At 49.5% G+C, this 21,960-nt stretch overlaps 3 protein-coding genes across 13 annotated transcripts in view; 1 reads left to right on the top strand and 2 right to left on the bottom strand.

Moving 5' to 3' along the window:
- Positions 1 to 13: 13 nt before the first annotated feature.
- On the bottom strand, positions 14 to 16,984 carry CUEDC2 (CUE domain containing 2). 5 transcript variants are annotated; one of them, XM_030865468.2, is made up of 9 exons: positions 16,845 to 16,984; positions 1,923 to 2,006; positions 1,420 to 1,563; positions 1,264 to 1,325; positions 1,055 to 1,176; positions 787 to 969; positions 584 to 645; positions 426 to 486; positions 14 to 341 (listed from the first exon to the last, which is right to left on the bottom strand). In XM_030865468.2, the coding sequence occupies exons 2-9, from the start codon at positions 1,994 to 1,996 to the stop codon at positions 195 to 197; spliced, it is 855 nt and encodes a 284-aa protein (XP_030721328.1). In that variant the 5' UTR covers positions 1,997 to 2,006; positions 16,845 to 16,984; the 3' UTR covers positions 14 to 194. The 5 variants fall into 5 exon arrangements, with proteins under 5 accessions (XP_030721328.1, XP_060141850.1, XP_060141851.1 ...); XM_060285867.2 differs by lacking the exon at positions 16,845 to 16,984 and adding an exon at positions 7,039 to 7,241 and having other exon boundaries at positions 1,923 to 2,099; XM_060285868.2 differs by lacking the exon at positions 16,845 to 16,984 and adding an exon at positions 7,039 to 7,241 and having other exon boundaries at positions 1,923 to 2,096.
- Positions 16,875 to 17,538, bottom strand: C16H10orf95 (chromosome 16 C10orf95 homolog). The gene has a single exon (XM_030865474.2). It carries the CDS (start codon positions 17,532 to 17,534, stop codon positions 16,875 to 16,877), a length of 660 nt encoding a protein of 219 aa, XP_030721334.1. The 5' UTR covers positions 17,535 to 17,538.
- MFSD13A (major facilitator superfamily domain containing 13A) overlaps positions 17,090 to 21,960 on the top strand; it is a 23,092-nt gene continuing 18,221 nt past the window's right edge. For all 7 annotated transcript variants that reach the window (XM_060285856.1, XM_060285862.1, XM_060285861.1 and 4 more), the window contains exons 1-2: positions 17,090 to 17,462; positions 18,180 to 18,282. The gene's annotated coding sequence lies outside the window, so the exon portion shown is untranslated. The remainder of the gene's footprint in view (positions 17,463 to 18,179; positions 18,283 to 21,960) is intronic.

Below are 21,960 nucleotides of genomic sequence, written 5' to 3'. Positions count from 1 at the left end.
CAGAATGCACTCACACCTTCCTGGGGCTACCTTTACTGTGCCCATGGCAGCTCCAAGAGGAGGTTAACACTGTGGAGCGAGGAAGTAGGGAAAGACGGGGGACAGGAGTTACGGCGCGCCCTGTGTGGAGGTGTAGGGCTCCTGCATCCCTCTGGGATCTGAGCCTAGACGGCTCCGGCAGTCTGGCGAGTGCCTCAGTGGAAGCGGTACTTTCTGGCTGGCTTGAGGTTGATGTATGTGGCCTTCATCTCCTCAGCCTCAGGGTTCCGCACATCTTTGAATCGCTCCCCTTTGGTGCTCACTACCTGGTTGTCGATGTATCGGATCAGCTTCTTGGGAGCCTGTCAGGCAATCAGGTAGTGAGTAGCAGAAGCCAGGAGACAGTTGCACCCACTCCATGACCCTAGGAGCTGCAACCGGCTCACCTCCTTAGGAGCCATAGGCCGGTGAATCTTCTGATCCTCTGCGCTATCCACCATCATGTACCTGCCAAAAACTTGGCTGGGTGAAGCTCCTGCCACCCTAGGAAAACCCTCTAAGGGCAGGGCCCGGCCCGGCCCGGCCCAGCCCAGCCCAGACTCACTTCTGCAGGATGAAAGACTTCAGCTCATCCTTTTGGGGGCCTCTGAGGCGCCTGGGCAGGTCCTGCAGAGAGGGGAAGACTGTCTAGGGCCTAGGGTACCAGCAGGAAAAGCAAATGGGGATAGGCTAGGGGCGGGGGCTTAACACTAAGGTGGAACATAGCTGAGGTTACATGGGGTTGGGGGGCTGTCTAGCAGAGGATACCTGGTTGGGGCCATCCCAGGCTGGAGGCCCCTCCTCCTTCCCCTCTACCAGCATCTGCACAGCTTCTTCCAAGTCCCCTCGAGCTTTGGCCAACACCCACTGGGCCTGCTCCACCGAACAGGTAGGGAACACCTCCAGAAGTACGTCCACCCCTGGCAGCAGTTCCTCCTCAGCGCCGGATGCCTGTGGGCATAAATGTTGACAAGAGGCAATACTTCCTCCTTTCCAGGGCCCTAGCTCCCTCGTCGGTACCCTCCTCTACCAGTACCTCATCTTGGGTGTCCCCAGCAGCAGTCGGAGAAGACATCGTCTCTTCTTTGAGCCGCTGCAGAGGCTCTGGGGAGACAGATACCTGACCTTGGACCTCAGAGCTCTGTGGTTTCAGGTTCTCTTAAAGAGGCAGAAAGAGCAACAGGTTTGCCAGGGCTTTGGAGGATGGGGGTTTAAGTCACCCAAGTGCCCGATTCCCAGACTCACCTTTGTTCCTGGCACCACTCAACTGCCCTGAGAGCTTCCGCATCATTTCCCCTATTGTACCTCTGAAAAGGCAAGGAGGGCGGTAAAAGCACAACTCTGCCCACCCTCCACAATCAGCCAGCCCTCCTCCTCCTCTTGGTCCCAGCCAGGCCCCACCTTGGGATGTAGGCGAAGCCAGGCACATAGGCCTCCATCATCTCAGTGAAGGCCTCCATATCGAAATTCTCCTCCGATGGGCCTGAGGGGCCCAGGTCCTCAAGGACCCCGAGCACATAGGAGAAGATGACCTCATCCAAGCCGCTGCAGCAAGGGGACAGGACAAGCCCTGTTACCTCCAGCATTGCCACCTAGCCTGGGACTCCAGCCCTGGGCTTCATGGGGTCCAGGAGCCAGACCTCAAGCCTTAAGCCCAGAAGAGTATCCCACCCCCCACCCCCCCCGACCCCCTCAGAGCTTTGGTTTCCCATCTGTTCAACAAGGGTGACAGGAACAGGATGAGAGGTGAGGCCATACCAGCAAATCATAACCAGCCCTCCTCCACCTGAGGAATAGGGCTGAGTACTTCCCACCCCAGTCTTTCCATTGGCCAAGGCCCAGAGTACTGCCCAGCAGCTCCAACTCTGGCCCCAGCATGACCCTTCTAGGAGAGCAGCTTCTACCTGAGGTCAGCCTCTGGGAGGTGCGTCTGAACAAAGGCAAGGAGGGCTGCACTGACAATCCTCTCCAGCTCCATGCTCTCTCTTCTGAAGGGACACAAGACAGAGGCTTGTCAGGCCCTCTTCTGCCTGCCGCTGCCCACCAGGTCCAGGGGCGGCCAGCTCCTCCCTCCTGCCCTGCTGTAGAAACCATTTGTTGATGTTGCCCGTAGCTTCCAGTTCTTCAGCCCTCCCCCACTCCCTCAAGCAGAGCCACAGCCCCCTGCCTGCCTATCTCTCCACCTCCTCCAGCCTGAGACAGGGCAGGACACTGTCTCAGGAGAAAGTTTCCAGAGTGGACGTTTCCCTCCCCCCTCCCCCGACCTCTCCCCATCTCCCCACCCCATTCCCCAACAGTAGGCCTAGACCCTCTGGAAAGAAGCCGAGGTCTTGAGGTCACATGCCTCCTGGCTGAGGAATCCCATCACTGAGAGGGCCACTTGGCCCCCAAGTCCAACCACAAGGGACCCATTGTCCAGCCCCCCAAGGAGCAGGCCTCAGGACTGAGCACAGCCATTCCCCCACCCAGAGTGGGCCACCCACCCTCTGCACAAAGGGGCTTTTCTGGCTCTGGGGCCCAGATAGAAGGGGAAGCCTTTCATGAATTCTCTCTTCCTGCCAGGTCCTTGCCCTTCCAGCAGCTTGGGCCTATCTATGGAGGACTTTCCATCCTCCGTCCCAAGGCCTACGGAGCCCTACAAGATCTGGCCTTTGCTTACCTCTCCAACCTCACCACTCCCTCCTTGCTAACTCCACTCCTGCCCCAGCAGCCTCCTTGCTATTCCTCAGACTTGCCCAGTTTCTTTCTACCTGTCTCCTCCAGATATCCACATGGCTCATCCCCTCACCTCTGCCAGGGCTCTGCTCAAATGTTGCCTCCATAGAGAGACCTTTCCTGACTAACCGACCAAAACTAGGCATTCCCCATACTCCCCAATCCCTTACTCTGCTTTATTTTCTATATAGCATATACTACAGCTCCATGTTATCTTTATGTTTATTTGCCTGTTGTCCTCCCCCACAGAATGTATGCTTCAAGAAGAGGGAGTTTGAGGGGGGGGATACTTTGTCTTATCCATTGGTATAGCCCTAGCACCTAGAAGAATGCTTGCACTTAGTAGGTGCTCGATAAATACTTATTGACTTATTTCATTCCTACTTACATGCTTTTGACTCCCTAAAGTCTGTATTTGGTAGTCAGGAACATTTATTTGGTGAAGAACTGCTCCAGACCCACGAGTCCAAATGTCAGCTCATTACACCACTCAGGAGACTCAGGGGCACCTCAAACTGCACCTAGCCCCAACTCACCATATCCTCCCGATGTGTGTACTCCCCCTCCAAACAGGCACCTCCTCCTGTTTCACCAGCTAACATGACTCACTCAGCTACCGAACCTGAAACTTGGGGGTTACCCATGATTTCACCCTCTCTCAACCCCTGCTGCAATCAATCAATCACCAGGTCCTATTGAATCTATTCCCTTATTATTCTCCATTCTATCCACTTCTCCCCAACTTCAGTCTGGCTTCTGCTCTACTAAATTTTCTCAGGCTAAGGGCATGAGTTACTTTTTCAGGTTTTGGTCTCATTAGGTTGAACCATATGAACTTGCCAATATTACCTGTTTTTGATCTGAAAAAGAAAAGAAAAAGGCAATTTCTTGTAGTTTCACCTAATATTTGCCCTTTCAAGTAGCACCAATGTTGGTCTAGGAGGCATCACATCCTCCTGTTTCTCTTCTACCTCTCTGGCCATTTCTTCCCAGGCTCCTTCTCTGTCCCCCTCTCCTCTGCTTCCTTCTAAATGTGGCAGCAAAGCTCAGGCTCAAAGCTGCTTCTCCTTTCTCCTCAGTCTGCACCCTCTCTCTCTGGAAAATCTCATCTGGGCCCACATCTTCTTGTACCAACTCCATGTCACCAATTCCCAAATGTCCAATCCTATAGTCCAGTCTCCTCCTCTGAGCTACACACTTGTACGTCTACCTCCCTGACACCTCTGTGGGGATGACTTAACATGTCCCAAACTGACATTCTTCCAAGTCTTTTATTCCTCCAAGGCTGTCCTCAGTATACGCATGTCCATGTACCCAGCTGTTCCTGCCACAAGTCTGGGAATTATCATTGACACCATCCTACCTTTTGCCTTCTCACATCCAATCAGTCACCGTGCCCTGACCATTATCCCTCAACATATCTACTTGTCTCCATCTCTACTCCCACTTGGCTCCAACTCTTGCCTTAACTGCAAGAGTTTCCTAAATGTTCTCCCCACTACCATCTTTCCCCCAACAACCTATTCTCTACAAAGATCATGGCTGTACAATATTTACCAAAAAATCACACTTTTTCTGCTTAAAATCTATCAGTGATTTCCTGCTTCCCTTCAGATAAGTCCAGCTTCTTTTTATGGCCCTCAATTCAGGGCCTTACTCCTGCCTACATCTCTCCAGCCTCACCATGCACCACCCACCCCCGGGATCACTCCCCTCCACCCCGGCTTGCTTTCAGCTTGCCAGCACTCCAGCTTTTTCACAGCAAGGGTCTTTGCACAAACTGTTTCCTCTGCCTGGGCAACGTGCCACCTCCACCCCTTCACTTGCTAACTCCTCTCACCTTTCAGGTTTCAGCTTACAATTTCCTTCAAGGGATGCTCCCCTGACCCTTTAGAACTGGTTTGGTCTCCTCTATCTTACATCCTCATTGCAGACTACACTTTTCCTTACTTAGCAGCACCTTTTACAGCTATAATCAAAACATTATTGGGGCAATGTTTAATGTTTCTTCCACATGTTTCATGAGGGCAGAGACTACACTCCTGGCTTATTCATCAATGTACACTCAGTGTCTTCTGTGAAGTAGACACTCAATAAACAGTTACTCCCCACTTTAGAAATGAAGAGATTGAAGCTGAGTGGGTTTAATGACTTGCCCAAAGTCACCTGGCTTGACTGTGGTAGTCAGGAGATAAATCCAGGACACCTAGTTGAGTGAGTGTATATTCTAGGGACTACTCCAGGGGATGGGGAGATGTCAAGACCTCCAATTGGGTTGAGATAGGGCTACCATCTATTATCGCAGTTCCCTTGTCCCCTGACTGGTAACACAGAGTTGCCGTGACAGCACAGGGGTTGCTCAGGACAGGAGAACTGAGAAGCCCTATCCTACCAGGGGAGGCTAGCCTCTTGCTCCAGACCCTAGCGTAGGCCCTGGGGAGGAAGAGAACTGCTCAGACAGGGCATACCAGATCCCATCATGCAGCTCCCCCAAGAAGTCAGCCCCCTAGGGAGACCTACATCCACCCTGGGTTATACCAATCCTGGCTGCTAGCAGTTGCCTGCCAACCTCTGCTGGGACAAAAGTCCACGGATGCTGCATGAAAACTTCTAGGGAAGAAGCTCTCAGGGATGTGTCTGATGCCCCTAGGTTTCTAACCAAGGTCCAAGAGCCAGGGAGTTATTATTAGGAAACACCCCCCCCCCACACTGTGCCCAAATAAAAAAGTCTTCCTGCCCTGAGCTTTTGCTCTAACTTGTCTCCTAATGGAACATCCCCCTTCCTCCTGTTCTTGGGCTGCCCAAACTTCACCCAGCCTTCAAAGCTTGCCACTTCTTTTTCACCCTTCTCCATCCCCCTAGGCTTCCTCAGCATCTCTTTCTTACCCAGAGGCGTCTCCTAATATTTCTCCTCCATAGTCCCTAAGCTGGGGAAGCTGCAGCCTGAACAGCCAGCCTTCTCCAGGGCAAGAACATGATTTCCCTGAGACTTTTCAAATTCTGGATATAGCCCACAGAACCCCGTTACTTCCTGGGGGCTCCAAATAAGAGTCCACTGGTTAGCTGCACCCATGAAATGTGATTGTCATCCTGTCATGAGTCCTGTTTAAACACCTCTGATGAAGGTAAAAATATTTAGCATCTACTGACTGCTTACAATCTATCAGGGATTGTTCTATGCACTTTACATGTATTAACTTACCTAATCCTCACAATTACCTTAACATATAGATACTAATATATCATATTGATATTATCCCATTTACCCAAAAGGAAATGGAGGCACTGAGAGGTTAAGTAACTTGCCCAGGGTCACACAGTAAGTTAATGGCAGATTTACACCCAGGCAGTCTGGCTCATTGTTAACCACTACACTATACCACCTTTCATGATGCAAATGGTCAGTCCCCAGCCTGTAATCTGATCCTCTCCTGCTTGGCTGGCCCTCTGCCTACCTCGGAATCTTTGCTCACACCATTCTCCCCATTCAGAATGTCTTTCCCTTCGCCTCTCACTCTGCAGGCCTCACTTCCTCCCTGGAGCCAACGCTGACTGCCCCATCCTCACTGCCCTCGGCTGGTCTGAGAGCATCCCCGGGACCAAGCACAGGCCTGGACTTTCCAGATGTTCCATAAGACCCCGCTGGACAAGTTTAAGTGAGACTGGGGGAAGGAGTACCATGTTGTTCCCTTGGGGTGGGGAGATGCCCAAGGTGGAGGGAGAGCAGAAGGCCATGTGGGAGGAGGAATTCTGGGAAGCAGAGTGGAAGAAGTCTGGGGCACTCAAGAGGGTCTAGAAACGAGGTCTTCACTGCTTCTCCCAGCCCTTATGAAGCCCAGCTCCTGGGGCCCTAGTCCCATAACGCAGGTTCCAGAGCACATCATTGTACCCTGACCCCCAAGTCAGGTCTTAGAGGAGCCAAGGACACCGATGGGTACACAAGGGATTCCGGCATCCAAAGTCAGGCAGGAGCACAAATGGGGGGAGGCGGGAATACAGGAAGTGGGACCATGATGATGGCCGACCCCTGAAGCAGGAGCTCCCTAAACGAGCTAGCGGGGTACCCATAAGCATCCAGAATAGTGGGCCCGAGGGCACAGGGATGCGGTTGCGGCCCTGAGGGACACATGACGAGGGAGGCCTGAGCAGGCTAGGATGTGCCTTGATACAGGCCACGGCGAGAATCAGAGATGGGGTTCCGGCGGGCCCCGGGGGTACCGTGGGGAGACACACAGGACGGGTACCCTGGGTCAACGCTCTCCGCGACTCTCTTAGCCCTGGGCCGGGGCCTGGAGGGGAAATCACCTGCTCCGTCGGGCGCCGCCGGCGATTTGTCCCGCGCGGTGCAGCTCTCATCCCCCAGCCCCACCAACGAGATCAAAGGCGGGGCCCAGAGCGGTTACTTTCCAGAAGCGCCATGGTAGCCATTTTTAAGAAGGGCATGCCCACAAGTGGGCGGTGCTCCTGCTACCATGCTCATTTGTCTCAGAGCTTTGGGCGAGATCCCGCGGCGGCCATTTTTGTTGACAGTAGGGAGGAGTTAGGCGTGGAGGTCCAGCCAGTGGGTGGAGTCTCAGTGACTGACTGTATCCCCTCCTAGTGCCTTGCCGTCTGCACAGACGGGAGAACATTTTGACCCCACTCGGTGTCTTCCCATCCGTCTTATTTCCTCGCCCCCAAATCTCCGCCCTCAAATCCTGTAGCTTCCCCACCCCCACCCCGCCCTTGTCTCTCCCTGGTTGGTTCTGGTGGCCCTACTCCTAGATCCAGTGTTCTTCCCCAAATCCCGTCTCTCCCCCTTCGTGTCCAGTCCATATTCAAGCCCTGTCACCCAACAACTCTGAGGTGCTGACTTACCCGCCATATCTAACTCTCCTTTGTATTCTCTTAACAGCGATGTTTCCCCAAGATTAGTGTGGGTTACAGGGCCTGCGTCTTGGGACCTGGAGCCTGGTTTGGATGGGGAAGGCGGGGCAGCAGGTGCTCTGAGCGAGGATCCACCTGAGCGCAGATCCAGGACGGCCTGCAGGCCATGCCCACCCCCGGTAACTTCATGCCCGAATTGGCAGGGCTTCTCATTTATGACAGGACGGCTGAACTCCAGTACCTTGTAAGGCCTCAGCTTCTTCTTTCTCTTCCTGCTACGGAGCTTCCCGGTGCTACCCTGTGGGGAAGCCCATAGCCTTCCCTTCCCAAGAACCCTTTAATGGGTCATGAGGGAAGGAGTTCCATTCAAGGATGAACTCTCCCATCCCCGATCAGCAGGGATGAGCCTCTTTTCAGGGCTAGTCCCCTTGTAGGGTGCTGGGGACCCAGAGATTGTCCCTATCCACAGGAGCTCACAGTCCAAGGTAGAAAGTCCCATCCTCTCTTCCCTAAGGACCGAGGCAGTGCCAAAATATGGAGAAAAAGGGGATCACTGCTCCCTCTTCCAGTCCTGTCCCTCACAGCAGCCTCCCACCTCCCCACCAGGATCGTCTGGCCTCAAAGAGAGCAAGATGTTGGCTGCTGGGGAGAGGGGGCAGGAAAGGGGAGGGAAGAAGGAGGGAGCACCTTTAGCAACGTGTCTCCCATAAAAGCACTGCTGCTGCCAGCCTGGTGCTGCTGGGGTTAATGAGGTGTGAGGTGACAGCCACTTTCAACTCTGGCTAAGCAGGCCCCTGGGAAAGGGGTGATGGATAGCTGCCAGCCTTCTAAAGACTTGGCCATCGCTCCCCTCCCCCAGTCCCCTATCCTCCCTCCCCCTCCGTTGCACAATACTGATGATGACTCTTCTCTCCCTACCACCCCCATTACAGGAATTTTCAGGTTTCCTCAGAAGAGCTGTCCCTAGTCCTAGCTCAGGACCCTTGTGGCCATCCCTGAGGCATACCATTCCCCCTCCCCCACGGCCTGTTTCTTGAATAGCAGTTGGATGTAGCTACATATTATCGTGGGAAAGAACTTCCTGAGCTTTCAGGGAAGGATGATGGGAAAGACCATTTAGAGGGAGCCCCTCAATTCCCAGTTCAGACCCTAGAGAGTCTCAACTCTGTGCAGCAAGGGTTAGGTTTTGGAGTCAGAGGACAGAGAGTGGGCTGAGGAGAGGGACCACCACAGGCACAAGGACACACACAAACTGTAAGGCAGGGGATCCAGGGATCACTTGTCCTTCTCGACATTCCATAGCAGGCTGGACCTTAAGCTCCTAATTTGCTGTCCCCTCAGGTCTCAATCTCTCTCCACAGGATGGGAACAAACTCCACTTACGCTTTGGATGGTGCTTGAAGCTACATGAGGTGAAAGGAGGTATAGCGATACCTCCTCTCTCCCCATTCCGTCAAACGAATTCTGCAACAGATGCTGGGTCTCCTGAGCTGATGGGAGAAGCTAGAAGCCTGCGCTGAAGCTTCCCCTAGCACATCAATTCCCCATCATCCAACCTCAGAATGAGGAAATTGGGCTTGAATTAGGCATAAAGAGCAGAGAAAGAACCCAGCTGGCTGGTCTCAAGGGGTGGGAGGGACTCAGAGACTGAGGTGAGGAAGGGAACGCTTTGAAAGATGGGGTGGGGGGGAAGAGGGGGGTCCCCACTCTTGCTTGAGGTCAGCAAGGGCTCTCTGGGCAGGGTGCCTGGCCCTCCCACACCTTCCTCCTTTCTCAGAAGAGCCAGGATGGGGCGGGGGCGGGAGTTGGCTGGGGCGGGCCCTATTTAAGGAGCAGTCTCTGGGAGCATCACTGTAGATCCAGCTCCAGGAGGGAGAGAAGAGGCTTCATGGGTAAGTGCAGACCCCTTTCTCTCAACTCAAGCAGGGTGGGGGTAGGGTGACTCCTGAGCCTGCCAGCTTGCCTCTCCCATCTCCAGGGATAGGCTGCAGGTCCGCCCTGTGAATGGGAATAGCACCCCAGCCCTCAGTTTAACTCTGTAGAAAGTCAACGTGTGTTTCAGGGAAGTCTTTCTCTTCTGCTCCCTTATCTATCCCAGGTACTTCAGATCTTCACTTCAGGTGGGGAGATTTTCAGGGAGCTGGGACTCCTGGACCTCCCTCTACCTTGGGGATCCATATTTTGTGGGTCCTCTTTGGCTCAGGAAGCCACTCATTCTCTAGAGAAATGCCCTTCTCAGTGTACATGTTCTGGCTGTTCCCCTAACCCCTTGCCCATCCAGTTCCACATCTGGCCCCACCAGGAGCGTATCTGGGCAGGAGATGACGGGTCTGACTCTGCAGTACCCACGGAATCCCTACCACAGCCCTGAGTCCCCTCCCCTCATATCCTACATCAGTATCCTGTTAGAATTTAGAGAACCCTTACCTCTTTCCCTAGCAATGGGCCCCTATTTTCAGCTCTGAGCTCAGACCCTCGATGGGATAGGAGGAATCTTGAGATCCCAGGTTCCTCTTCTGACACATCCTGGGAATGGGGGAAAATTCACAGAAGGGAGCACAGGAGAGCAGCATCAAGGCTAAGAGAACTTTGGCCATCTGGCTCTGAGAACTGAATTCCATAGGCTGTGAGCTCTAGCAAATGCCCTGGGGACTCAGTTCTGGTGCCTGGCTGTGCTGTACTGTCAATACTGAGGTCAAGGGGGACCTGCTATCTCAGACTCACAGCGTCCCAGCCAGGTGCTGCCACCTGCCAGAACTTTTAATAACTTCGAGTTACTCTTCTTGTCAAAGACTTCAATGGCTCCCCAAAACTCCTCACCTTGCCATTAAAGTCTTTCAAAGTATGGCCTCCACTTAGCTTTCAAGCCTGATCTTCCATTGCTCCCTGGTTATAACCTGTCCTCCAATGAAACCCTGCTACTTCCTGCTCCCGCTGCATGCTTTTATTCATGCTGATCCCTCCTCAGTTCTCCCTGGGACACCTCCATTCCATCGCTATCTGTTGGAATCCTATACATCCTTCAAAGCCTCTCTCAGATGCCTCTTACAAGAATCTTCTTCAACCCCTCAATGATGCATACGATCTCCTACAAATCCTCCGCACTCCGCTTCCAGTGGGGCTTGATTCACGAGCCCCAGAGTGTCTAGTCCTGTGTCCTACACAGAGTGGCTGTTCAATAAACGTTCCTTGTATTTTGCTGAGTGTGTCTCATGTATGAAGAGGCAGTTTGGCCTAGATGTTAAGGCTACAGTCAGATTTCCCAGGTGTATTCTCTGTGTGTACCCTTGGGTAAGTTGTTAACTTCTATCGGCCTCAGTTTCCTAATCTATAAATGGGAATAATAATTATATCCACATCAAGGTTTTTGTGAAGATTAAATGATAGTTTTTGTACAGGGCTCTAGCATAGTGCCTGCACATAGTAAGTTCTGAGTTAAGTGTGTGAGATTGCTATGATTCTTTTTTCTTTTGTGTGTGTGTGTGTGTATTTTGGCTATGCCATGTCACATGGCATGCGGGATGGTTCCCTGGCCAGGGATCGAACCTGGGCCTCCACTGTGAAAGCACCAAATCCTAACCACTGGGCCACCAGGGAACTCCTTGTTATGATTCTTATTATCCTCCCTTCAGTAGGATGTGAGCTACCCAGCTGGGAGGTAGGACAGGGTTTAAAATTGGTCAGTAAGGGTTTATTGAGCAAAGGGCTCTAGACCAGATGCCAGGGTTGGGTAAAGCTGGGGCAAGGCCAGGAGGAGAAGGCCACCAAGATGAGTTTGGTAGCCCAAGCCCTGCTGGGATCTAGACGCTCTGGATTCCCACCTACTGTGTGACATTGGGTGAGTCACTCCTTCTCTCTGGCCTCGGTTTCCCAGCATAAGGTCACCTGAGGAGGTAGGGCCAGGTGAACAGTAAAGTCCCTGGCAGCCCAGATGTTTTATGAGTTCTAAGGGTTAAGTTCAAAGAAAAGAACAAAGAAAGAAGCATCTAGGCTCCCTGCAGGGCTTCTTTACATCCTTAGGGCTGGAGCAAGCACTGGGGTTTGGAAGGACTGGCATGTTGGACTGAGCTGAGTGGCAGCACTTCCTTCAAAAAGCCTGTAATTGGGGGCCTCCTCCCTCACTGGGGCTGGGGGATAGGGGTATACTGTTTGCAGTCTCTGGGCATTTCCAGGGCATATGTGGAAGACTTGGGGGAAGAATGTGAGCAATGCGGATTCTCAGAGATGGGGAAGTGTTTTTTTTTGTTTTTAAATTCCTGTGAATGGAATTTTGGGGGATGTGTACTTAGTTCTTTTTTTAAAATTAATTAATTAATTTTGGCTGTGTTGGGTCTTCGTTGCTGCGTGCGATCTTTCTCTAGTTGCGGTGAGCGGGGTCTACTCTTCACGTTGCGGTGCGCGGGCTTCTCATTGCAGTGACTTCTCTTGTTGCGGAGCACGGGCTCTAGGCATGCGGGCTCAGTAGCTGCGGCACGTGGGCCCTAGAGCACGCGGGCTTCAGTAGTTGTGGCTTGCAGGCTCAGTAGTTGTGGCTCGAGGGCTCTAGAGCGCAGGCTCAGTAGTTGTGGCGCATGGGCTTAGTTGCTGCGCGGCATGTGGGATCTTCCCGGACTAGGGCTCAAACCCACGTCCCCTATATTGGCAGGCGGATTCTTAACCACTGAGCCACCAGGGAAGTCCCGAGATGGGGGAAGTTGAGAGACTTCAAGGGTCTGGACCTGAGACGATAGAAAAGGAAGGGGATTCAGAACACACCTAACTTGGTATGAGACTCATGATTTACTTGAAGCCTGCCTTGTTTCAAAAAAAGGATTAGAGGAGGCTTACCAGCATGCAGACAATTCTCTAAGATTAAAACATAAAACCTGTGACAGAGTACATTTTAAGTGTGTATCCTTTTTGATCCAGAGATTCAATTTACTTATTATTGTTATTTTTATTTTTAGTTAGAAATTATTTCAAACTTAAAGAAAAGTAGCCAGAATCGTACAAAGAACTCTGGCTTAGCCTTCTACCAGATTGACCAACTGTTAACGTTTTGCCATGCTGCTTTCTCTAATCTATAGTCCTCATTCAAATCTTGTTACTTGTCCCGACACTGTCCTTCACAACAATTTTCATTCTGGTCCAGGATCCAAAACAGGATCATGTGTTGCATTTAGTTTTCATGCCTCTTTTTGTCTCCTTTGACCTGAAACCTTTGTCTTGTATGACATTGACATTTTTGAACAATTTTCTCTCAATTTAGGTTTATCTGAGGTTTCCTCATGATTATGCCTTACTGCTGAACTGATGTTGTATTTTTCAGTTTAACATATCAGACAGCACATGATGTCAATTTGTCTCTGTTAAAGAAAAAATTTTAGGGACTTCCCTGGTGGCACAGTGGTTAAGAATCCACCTGCCAATGCAGGGGACATGGGTTCAATCCCTGGTCCGGGAAGATCCCACATGTCGCGGAGCAACTAAGCCTGTGCATCACAACCACTGAGCCTGCGCTCTAGAGCCCGTGCACCACAACTACTGAAGCCTGCGCGCCTAGAGCCCGTGCTCTGCAACAAGAGAGGCCACCGCAATGAGAAGCCTGCGTGCCGCAACCAGAGAAAGCCCGTGCGCAGCACCGAAGACCCAATGCAGCCAAAAATAAATAAATAAATTGAAAAAAATTTTTTTAAAGAAACCCATTAAAGATGGTAAGAAAGACTTTAAGAGGGACTACTGCAATGGGGTTAAAGTGTTATCCACCAGTTTTCTCTATTATATTATCACGTTACTATTTTTTTTCAGGTTACTATTTTAAAATTTATAATTAATAAATATCTTATTGGAACATATTTGAAACTATATAAATATCCAGTTTCACATCAAACTTTCACCCATCAGTTTTAGTATTCAGAAATGATTCTCACCTGAATCAATCTTTACTCTGATGATTGGGAATGGTGAATTTCTAATTTCATCATTACTTCTACTATAAGGAAGAGCTTTCCTTTCATATGTATTTTTTAGTTAGCATTAGTATGGACTTAGGGATCCTTATTTTATTCAGCAGGTTATAATCTGTTACTGTGATTATTTGTTTCTATGCTTAAACTGTCCTTGATTTGGTCAGTGGAAGTCCTTTCAAGTTGGCTCCTTTGTTCTTTTGACATTTTTGATCAGTCCTTTATTTTCTGGCACAAGTTGTTCCAGTCTCATCTTGTACCTTCCCTGCCACAGCCTTGGAATCAGCCATTTTCCCGAGGGGACTGGTTCCTTTTACTGGAGAATGTAATTTAGAACCAAAGATCTAGGCACTGGCTGTGCTTGTGCTGCTAGGGTGGCATTGTTCAATGATTCAATTTCTAATTCTAAGACTTCAGATTCCACAATTTAACACTCGTGTATGTGAATAAAGACGCATATTCAAGGACATTTATTCTCATTACCCTCACAGCTTCCAAATAAGACCAAGCCATCAGCTTATTTTTTGCCTGTATTACTTCAAAAGCCTCCTAACTGCTCTCCCGATTTTCAAAATGGCCCCTCTATAGTCTCTTTTCCACACAGTACCCAGAATAACTTAAAAAAAAAAAAAATCTCATCACATTTCCCCCTGCTCATAACCCTCCATCCCCTAAGAATAAAATCCAAATTTCTCTACATGGCTTCAAGGTACCACAGGATCCAGCCTCATCTGTAACCTCATTAATTATCACTTTCCCTCTCGCTCACAGGACAAGGACACCCCAGCCAAAGGGTGTTTGTACTTGCTTTTCTCCCCCAGCTATTCAAATGGCTCGTAAAGGTCTTTATTAGGTCTCCACTCAAGAGTCACCTCTTCAGAGAAGCCTTCCCTAATTATCCTGTTGAAAACAGCACCCCATTACTTATCACTGTATGACATTACATCGTATATTCCCATTTGCTTGTTGTCAGTCTCTGTTTCTCTACATTACACCTCTTAAGTAGGCTCCACGAGGGCAGGGAGCGGAGCACGGGACATTAAGCAATTCATCTAAGGTCACACAGCAAACCCATCACACTACAAGACCTCCCTGTGTCTTTATAATTAAAAAATAAAAAAGGAAAGGAAAATAAGATTTTGGTTTGGTTTTTCTCCCGTAGTACCAGTGCCTAGAACACTGCCCAGCAAACTGTGGGCTCTCAAATGCCTGTCGAGTGAATAAAGATAACTTTCATTCCTTGGGACGTTTGCACCCACCATACTTCCTGCCTGGCTTCCCCTCACCCTTCTCTTTGCATGGCTAACTTCTTCATATTCTTTAGATCTCAGCTAAAATGTCTTCCATAAGGACAGAAACTGCCATGGCTGTCTCATTCACTATGGTATCCTCAGGGCCTACCACTGTTCCTGGCAAATAAAAGGCACTCAAGAAATTTGTTGGATGGACTTTTAATAGCTAAAAGCTGGAAAGAATCCAAATGCTATAGAATATTGGATGACTGTTAAAGAATGAGGTAACTCCATGCGCATTGGCATAAAATGATGTCCAAGATATACTTAATGTATAATGCAACAAGCAAAACTGTGCAATTCATTTTATGTAATTAATACTAGGTGAACAGAAAAAAATAGTAAAAAATACTAGATTGGACCTCAGTGATCATTTGGGGGTGAGAGATATTAGAACAGATTTTAACTTCCTATTTTATAAATTTCTGTATTGCAGACTACTTTTTAAGAACAAACACTACCCTTTGAGCACTTAGTACATGACAGGCACTGTGGTAAACATTTTTTGTGCAGGATTTCACAGTACCTTCTCAATAATCTTATGAGATAGGTCCTAATACTATCATCCCCATTTGCAATGAGGAAATTGGTTCAGGGACATTAAGCAATTCATCTAAGGTCACACAGCAAACCCATCACACTACAAGACCTCCCTGTGTCTTTATAATTAAAAAATAAAAAAGGAAAGGAAAATAAGATGAAACTAGGGGTAACAGTTCAGGATCAAGGTTTTACACAAATGATGCTAAGCAAATTTGGCTCCCTAGAAACCAGGGCAAATAGAAAAATATGATCAATTATGAGATCCTTGGTGATTCAAAGATAAAAGCAAACAACTTATCAGTAGAAACATCTTTACCAAATGCTGAGGTTTAATAGAACTTCTCCATGAAGTTCATAAATACAGCAGTGTTCAATCAAGTGATCTACAGCTTCAATAACATACCTGTATATCCAGGTAGCTGTTGGCCAACCACAAATGGAAGTTCAGTGAAAGCAATTCCAATAGGAGCCAAATTTATACAGCTTGGGCATCAGATCTGGTGGTCTGGCCAGACCCTTAGTTAAAATTGGATGTGTGGCCTAACTCTCCAGCAAACTCCTATAATATTGCAAATTCACCCTATTAAACACTGTTAGCAAGAATCAGGAGACAAGAAGTGACATTCATCTTAAATTTAAACGTTGGTAAATTTTCCACGTAGGCTGGGTTGGTTTTCTTCTTCTTTTACAGATGAAGAAACTGAGGCTCAGAGTCTAGAAAATGTCAGAGCCATTATGGATCTGATTATGGATCCCCTCCTCAGCCTTCCTCAGCCATGCCTGTCATCCACGCCTCAACAAAATAGCTTATGCCCTCCGAATCTCTCGGGGGGTGGTGGGCCTCAGGACCTAGAAGAGTGTCCTCCCGCACTGGAAGGGAGCTGGTTAAGGGAGAGTGAGGCCCAGCCAGTGAGGAAGCATACTTTTTCCAGAGGTCCACTCTAATCCTCACCTCCAACACCTTGTACCCCAAGATGGAAAGTAAGGCTCACCTTACACAGATGAAGAAAAACCCCTATCCCCAGGCATAAAAATGATCTTGAAGCCTACACTTGACTTCACTCATTTGTTTACTTTTCTTACAAGCTGGGGATAGGTGGGCCCTCAGCTTGGGGAGTTTGGAGAGCTTTGCTGGAGGGAGGAGAGGAAAAAGCGAAAGTGGGGGCTTATTGCAGGGCAGGCTTCAAAGAGGAAGAAGATGGGGAGGAAGGAGAGAGGAAACAAAGGGTTCAGGCCCTCCTTCCACCACACACACTCAGGCTTCCCAAGTCCAAGTAGAAGGAAGGAGTAATAGGACACCCACCCAGAGATGTCCTTGATCCATTCTCGCCCTTGCCCCGCCATCCAGCAATAAGCTGAGAGAAATCAAGGAAGTGGGCGGTGGTTAAAAAAAAAAGAGGTGACAGGTGCACCCAGCCCCAGCGCACAGCTGTGGCGGCAGGAGGAGAGCCGCGCGCGTGCTCACCCTGGCTGGCCGCACGGCCTCGCGGCGCCCTCAGCTCAAGTCTTTCCTCTTCTTCCGGCGGCCGCGCTCCGCCGCTTCCCCCGCGGGGATGCTGTAGCCGCTGCAGCTGCTGGCTGGCCGGCGCAGCACTCGCCTCTCCGTACGGTACTCGGGCTCGCGCACGCGCGGCGCGCCCTGCAGCAGGAACTCGCCGCCGCGATAGGTGACGCGCACGTCGGTGCGTGGGTACGTGCCGTACGCTCGTCGCAACTCCCGGCGCACGAAGTCCGGCAGAAAGAGGCCCGGCGGGAGCGTACGTTCCACGCGGCCCCAGTGCAGCTCAGCGTGCAGGCTGCTGCCTTCCGGCCACTGCGTCCCGCTCTCGACCGCCGCCAGCCCCGCATCTGCGGGCTCCTGAAGCGACGGCCCTGGGTAGCCGGGCGCTGGGAACGGCGGTTGCAGGGCCACAGCGTAGGCCTGCGGGAAGGCCCACAAGGGCAGCGTGATCACTAGCGTCGCGCCTGTGGCGTGGAAGCAGTGGTATTCCCGCGGAGCCGCCCACTCGCCCGCGCTCAGGCTCGGGGGCCGGCTGCAGAAGTTGTGGGCCTGAATGGGGGGCAGCCGCGGAGGGGCGGGCAGGTAGGTGTAGGTGAGGTGCTGCAGCAGAGGCCAGACGTCCTGCCCAGGCGCCAGGCAGCAGTATGTATACATGATGTGAAGCTCAGGCGGCCGGCATTGCTACTGGTGCCTCGTCCTGGTCCAGACCTGGGGTGGGGGTGGGGGTGCACTTTGCTCTCATCTCCACCACCGACCCTGGGGCCTGGTTACCCGGGGCTCTGGTTCACAGCAGGGGGCCCTGCCGTGTGCTGGAGTTCGGGGAACTCTTACTAAGGAGTTCAGCTCCCACCTCACCTCTTGTCCTAGGGCTGGACCCAAACCCCAGGCTCCCAGCAGGCAAGAAGGACCCAAGCCTTTTTCAAGCCCCCCGTCCTGAAATGCTCTTCCCAGGTGGCTCCCTACTCACTTGTCTCCTTTAGCCCGGGGGAGCTGGTCCCCAGCATTTGGGGGAACCAGAGAGATCCAAGAGCGGGGCTCCTCTCCACCACTTTTTAGTTGAGCTGCTCTCCTCCATGCCCTGCCTCAGCCACACCTTCCGGTTTCCAGGCAAAGGGAAACACCTTGAGCTGGCCAGGAGCCAGCCAGCTTGTGTCTACATTGGGTGAGCCTGCTGGTCATACCGGCTGCGAATTAGACGCTGAGGTCTGTGCTTAGGGATGCCCGCAACATCACAGGACATCCAGTGGCCTTTCCAGTCAAGTTAGCTCCCTGTTCTCCTTATCCTCTTTTTCCACCCAGGTGGAGTTATCCTAACATTTGAGTGAAGCTCCTGCACACCAGGCACTGAATCAAGTTGCTTATGAGCATCTAACTTCAAGTTTACATCAACCTTAGGAATGAGGTACTAATATTTTTCTGACTTTACATAGCAAGAAGCTGCTTGCCTCAGATTTGGTACACAATAAATGTATTCTATGACTGGGGCTTACATAGGTTAAGTGTCTTGTCCAGACTCACACAGCTAGTTATGGTAAGGGCAGAATTCAACCCCGTGTCTGTCTCAAGACTTGTGCTCTCAACAATAGCCTAATCACCAATCCATGCTAGGGCTTCTTTTAGACTATCTGACAGTCCTCCCTTCTAGAATGTTCCTTAAGAGCTTATAACTTTTTTTTAAAAAGAACTTCTAATTCATATTAGCCACATGAAGAACATGGTGGTATCATTCTCATTTAATAGATGAGGAACAAGAGATTCGGAGAAGTTAGGCCACTTTCCCAGGTTCACATAGTCTATAACTGGCACAGTGGGATTTGAACCCAGTGCAAATGATTCCAAAGCCCAGAAGCTACTTGGGTGAAGCCAGGAAGGTTGCTTCATTCAGATGGGTTGAGCACTGTCTGAGCTCCAGTCCCCTGTGGCTGCAGTTCATGCCCTTCCACCTCTCTTCCCCAGTGGGTAGTAGTTGCTGGATGATTAAAATGGATACCCTCTTCCAGTTTCTAGGCCGCCAGGCCATCATACTTTCCTTCCCCTTCTTCTGTTGACTTAAGCAGCATCATGACTAACCCCCCCCATAGGTTCTCCTAGATTCTCAGCATCCCTCAAAGCCCAGCTACCCTCTGAGGAGGTCCCCCACACTCAGCCTGGTGATGTCACATTTCTTTATTCCTGACTGAGCCACTCAAGTCTAATTCAGGCCAGTGGCCTAGTGAGAACAGCAGCTAGGACTAGGTTATGGCATGTATCTAACGCGCCCTACCCAGCAGCTCGAAGAAGGGAGCCTCTCCCTCTGTCCACTTAAGAACTGGTCCCAGGACATAGTGACCTTTGTTGGGGGAGGCCTCCCACCCCCAAGATGTCCATGGCTTGATCCCTGGAGACTTGTTAGTATGTTATATTACATGGCAAGGGGGAATTAAGATTGCAGATGGTATTAAAGTTGTTAATTAGCAGTCCTTAAAATAAATTATCCTGGATCATCTGGGTGGGCCCAGTGTAATCACAGGAGTCAAATGTGGAAGAGAGAGGCTGAAGAGTCAGCGTATGTGATAATAAGAGTCAACCAGCTCTTGCTGGTTTTGAAGATGAAAGGGGTCATGAGCCGAGGAATGCAGGCAGCCTCAAAGCTGGAAAAGGCAAGGAAGTGGATTCTTCCCTAGACCCTCCAGAAGGGAATGCAGTTCTGCCAACACCTTGACTTTAGTTTATGAGACAGAATTCCAACCTCCAAAACGGTAATAGATTTGTATTAAGCAACTAAGTTTGTGGTTATTTGTTAGAGCGTTAGTAGGAAATTAATATACCTCCCCACTCCTATTTATAACTTTGCCCCCCCTCCAAATCCCAGCACTTGAGGAATGTCCAAAACTACCTATTATAGACTGACCTCACCCCAGCCTGGAGCTCAACGATGGACCCTGTATGACTGGCCAGTTTCTCCCCCATGGGGATCTGCTCATACCTGGGTGGGAGATGAGGAGAGTGTGAGACCAAGCTCAAGTTGGAGCCTGGGACAGTGAGAAGCCTGCGTTTTAATATTGGTTCTGACGTGCTTGCTGAGGGAGACTGGGGAGGCAGTCTTCAGGAAAAATGAGAAAAATAAGGACCAAGCTGTGAGTTTCTCAGCATTCATTCACCCTGATTCCAGTAACAGCCCCCAGATTTTTTGGGTCCCACACCTTATTTACTCTCAGGAAAGTGGTTCTGGGGGAGTTGGCTCTAGCTCATCCTTAAATTACCTGGGTGATTTAGGGCTAAACCAATCATCGCTGTCATCCTTCTGGCCATAGTGATTGGTTTAGGGTAGCCATGTGACTCAATTGGGGCCAATGGGAGCCAAGCCCAGGGCTTTGTTCTCTAATTGCATGGAGTGAAGTGCTCTCTCCCCTGGACAGAGATCTGAAAGAATGCAGTTCTGGGTCCAGAGGTGAAGATCTCTCTGAGCATAGAGCTGCAGAAGAAGTGGAGCCAAGGGTCAGAGAGAGAAACCGGGTCCTGATGACATCGTTTGAATCCTGGACTTTGAAGTTACATAAGCCAATAAATCCCCTTTTTTCCCCCTCCGGTTTTATTGAAATATAGTTGACATACAGCACTGTATAAGTTTAAGGTGCACAGCATGATGATTTGACTTACATATACTAGGAAATGATTACCACAATAGGTCTGGTTAACATCCATCATCTCATATAGATAAAAAAAAGAAAAAAAAATTTTTCCTTGTGATGAGAACTCTTAGGGTGTATTCTCTTAACAACTTTCAGCTATACCATACGGCAGTGTTAACTTTGCTCATCACGTTATACATTACATCCCTTGTATTTATTTATCTTATAACTGGAAGTTTGTATCTTTTGATCACCTTTATCCAATTTCCCTTTCCCCATAAATTCCTTTCCTACTTAGTCTAGTTTGAGTGGACTCTTTTTATACAGATAGCTGGTTGTGTTTACTTTATAAATTTTTTTAAAACATCTTTATTGGAGTATAATTGCTTTACAATGGTGTGTTAGTTTCTGCTTTATAACAAAGTGAATCAGTTATACATATACATATGTCCCCATATCTCTTCCCTCTTGCATTACTTCATATAAATTTAACTACAAAAGACATAATGAAATGGGCATTTAAAAATTATTTCAAAGCACCATCATGTTAGTCTTTAGAAGATTAAATGTTTAGGTTATTATACTATGGAGCGAAGTCTTCTGTTGCTTGCATCAACAATACACCCTGACTGTTTTTCCCCCAGAATTTTATTATGAAAAATTTCAAAATTCAGCAACCTGAGTAGTTTCTGATCAGTGACCCCCACGATCAGAGGCTCTTTTGTGGGCAAAGTAGAGGATGGAGAGAGTCTGGAAGCCAGTCTTGGAGGAGGTTCACACCCTAGTTTAGGAAAACTGACAACCAAAACAAGATCAGGGAATGGAAAAGAGACATGGGTGTAGATTCATCTGGACTTGATTCCATAAAACTGCCTGGATGGAGAGGGGAGGGTAAAGGTGGATGCACATGTTTTTAGCTTGCTCAGCTGGGTGGGTAGTCAAGACAATCCTGGAAATAAGAAACAATTGGGGTGATCGGAAGTTGAGGGAGTGCTGGGTTCATGTGGGACGTTTGGGAAGCTATCCAGCAGTAGTTTTATATTCAGGCTGGAGATGGGAGGTGGGGTAGTCATGAAGGAAAGGTAGTAGGTGAAGTTACCAGAACAGCTGCTACCCTGGCCCATATTACACTGTGTCATCATGGCTGCCAATCTGTTGCGTTCCACCTATGCCTTTTGAGGGCAATTGAGGTATAGTTCATGTACAATGGTATATAAATTTCAGGTGTACAACATGGTGATTCACAATTTTTAAAGGTTCTATTCCATTTATAGTTATTATGAAATATTGACTATATTCCCTGTTACACTATATATCCTTTTAGCTTATTTATTTTATACATAGTAGTTTGTACCTCTTAATACCCTACCCCTATCTTGCCTCTCCCTCGTTCCCTCTCCCAACTGGTAACCACTAATTTGTTCTCTATATCTGAGTCTGTTTTTTTTTTTTAAACTACTTTTTAAAAA

Source organism: Globicephala melas, chromosome 16 (assembly GCF_963455315.2).
Source record: "Globicephala melas chromosome 16, mGloMel1.2, whole genome shotgun sequence".
Taxonomy (NCBI): domain Eukaryota; kingdom Metazoa; phylum Chordata; class Mammalia; order Artiodactyla; family Delphinidae; genus Globicephala; species Globicephala melas.
This window is presented reverse-complemented; position numbering and strand designations above follow the sequence as displayed.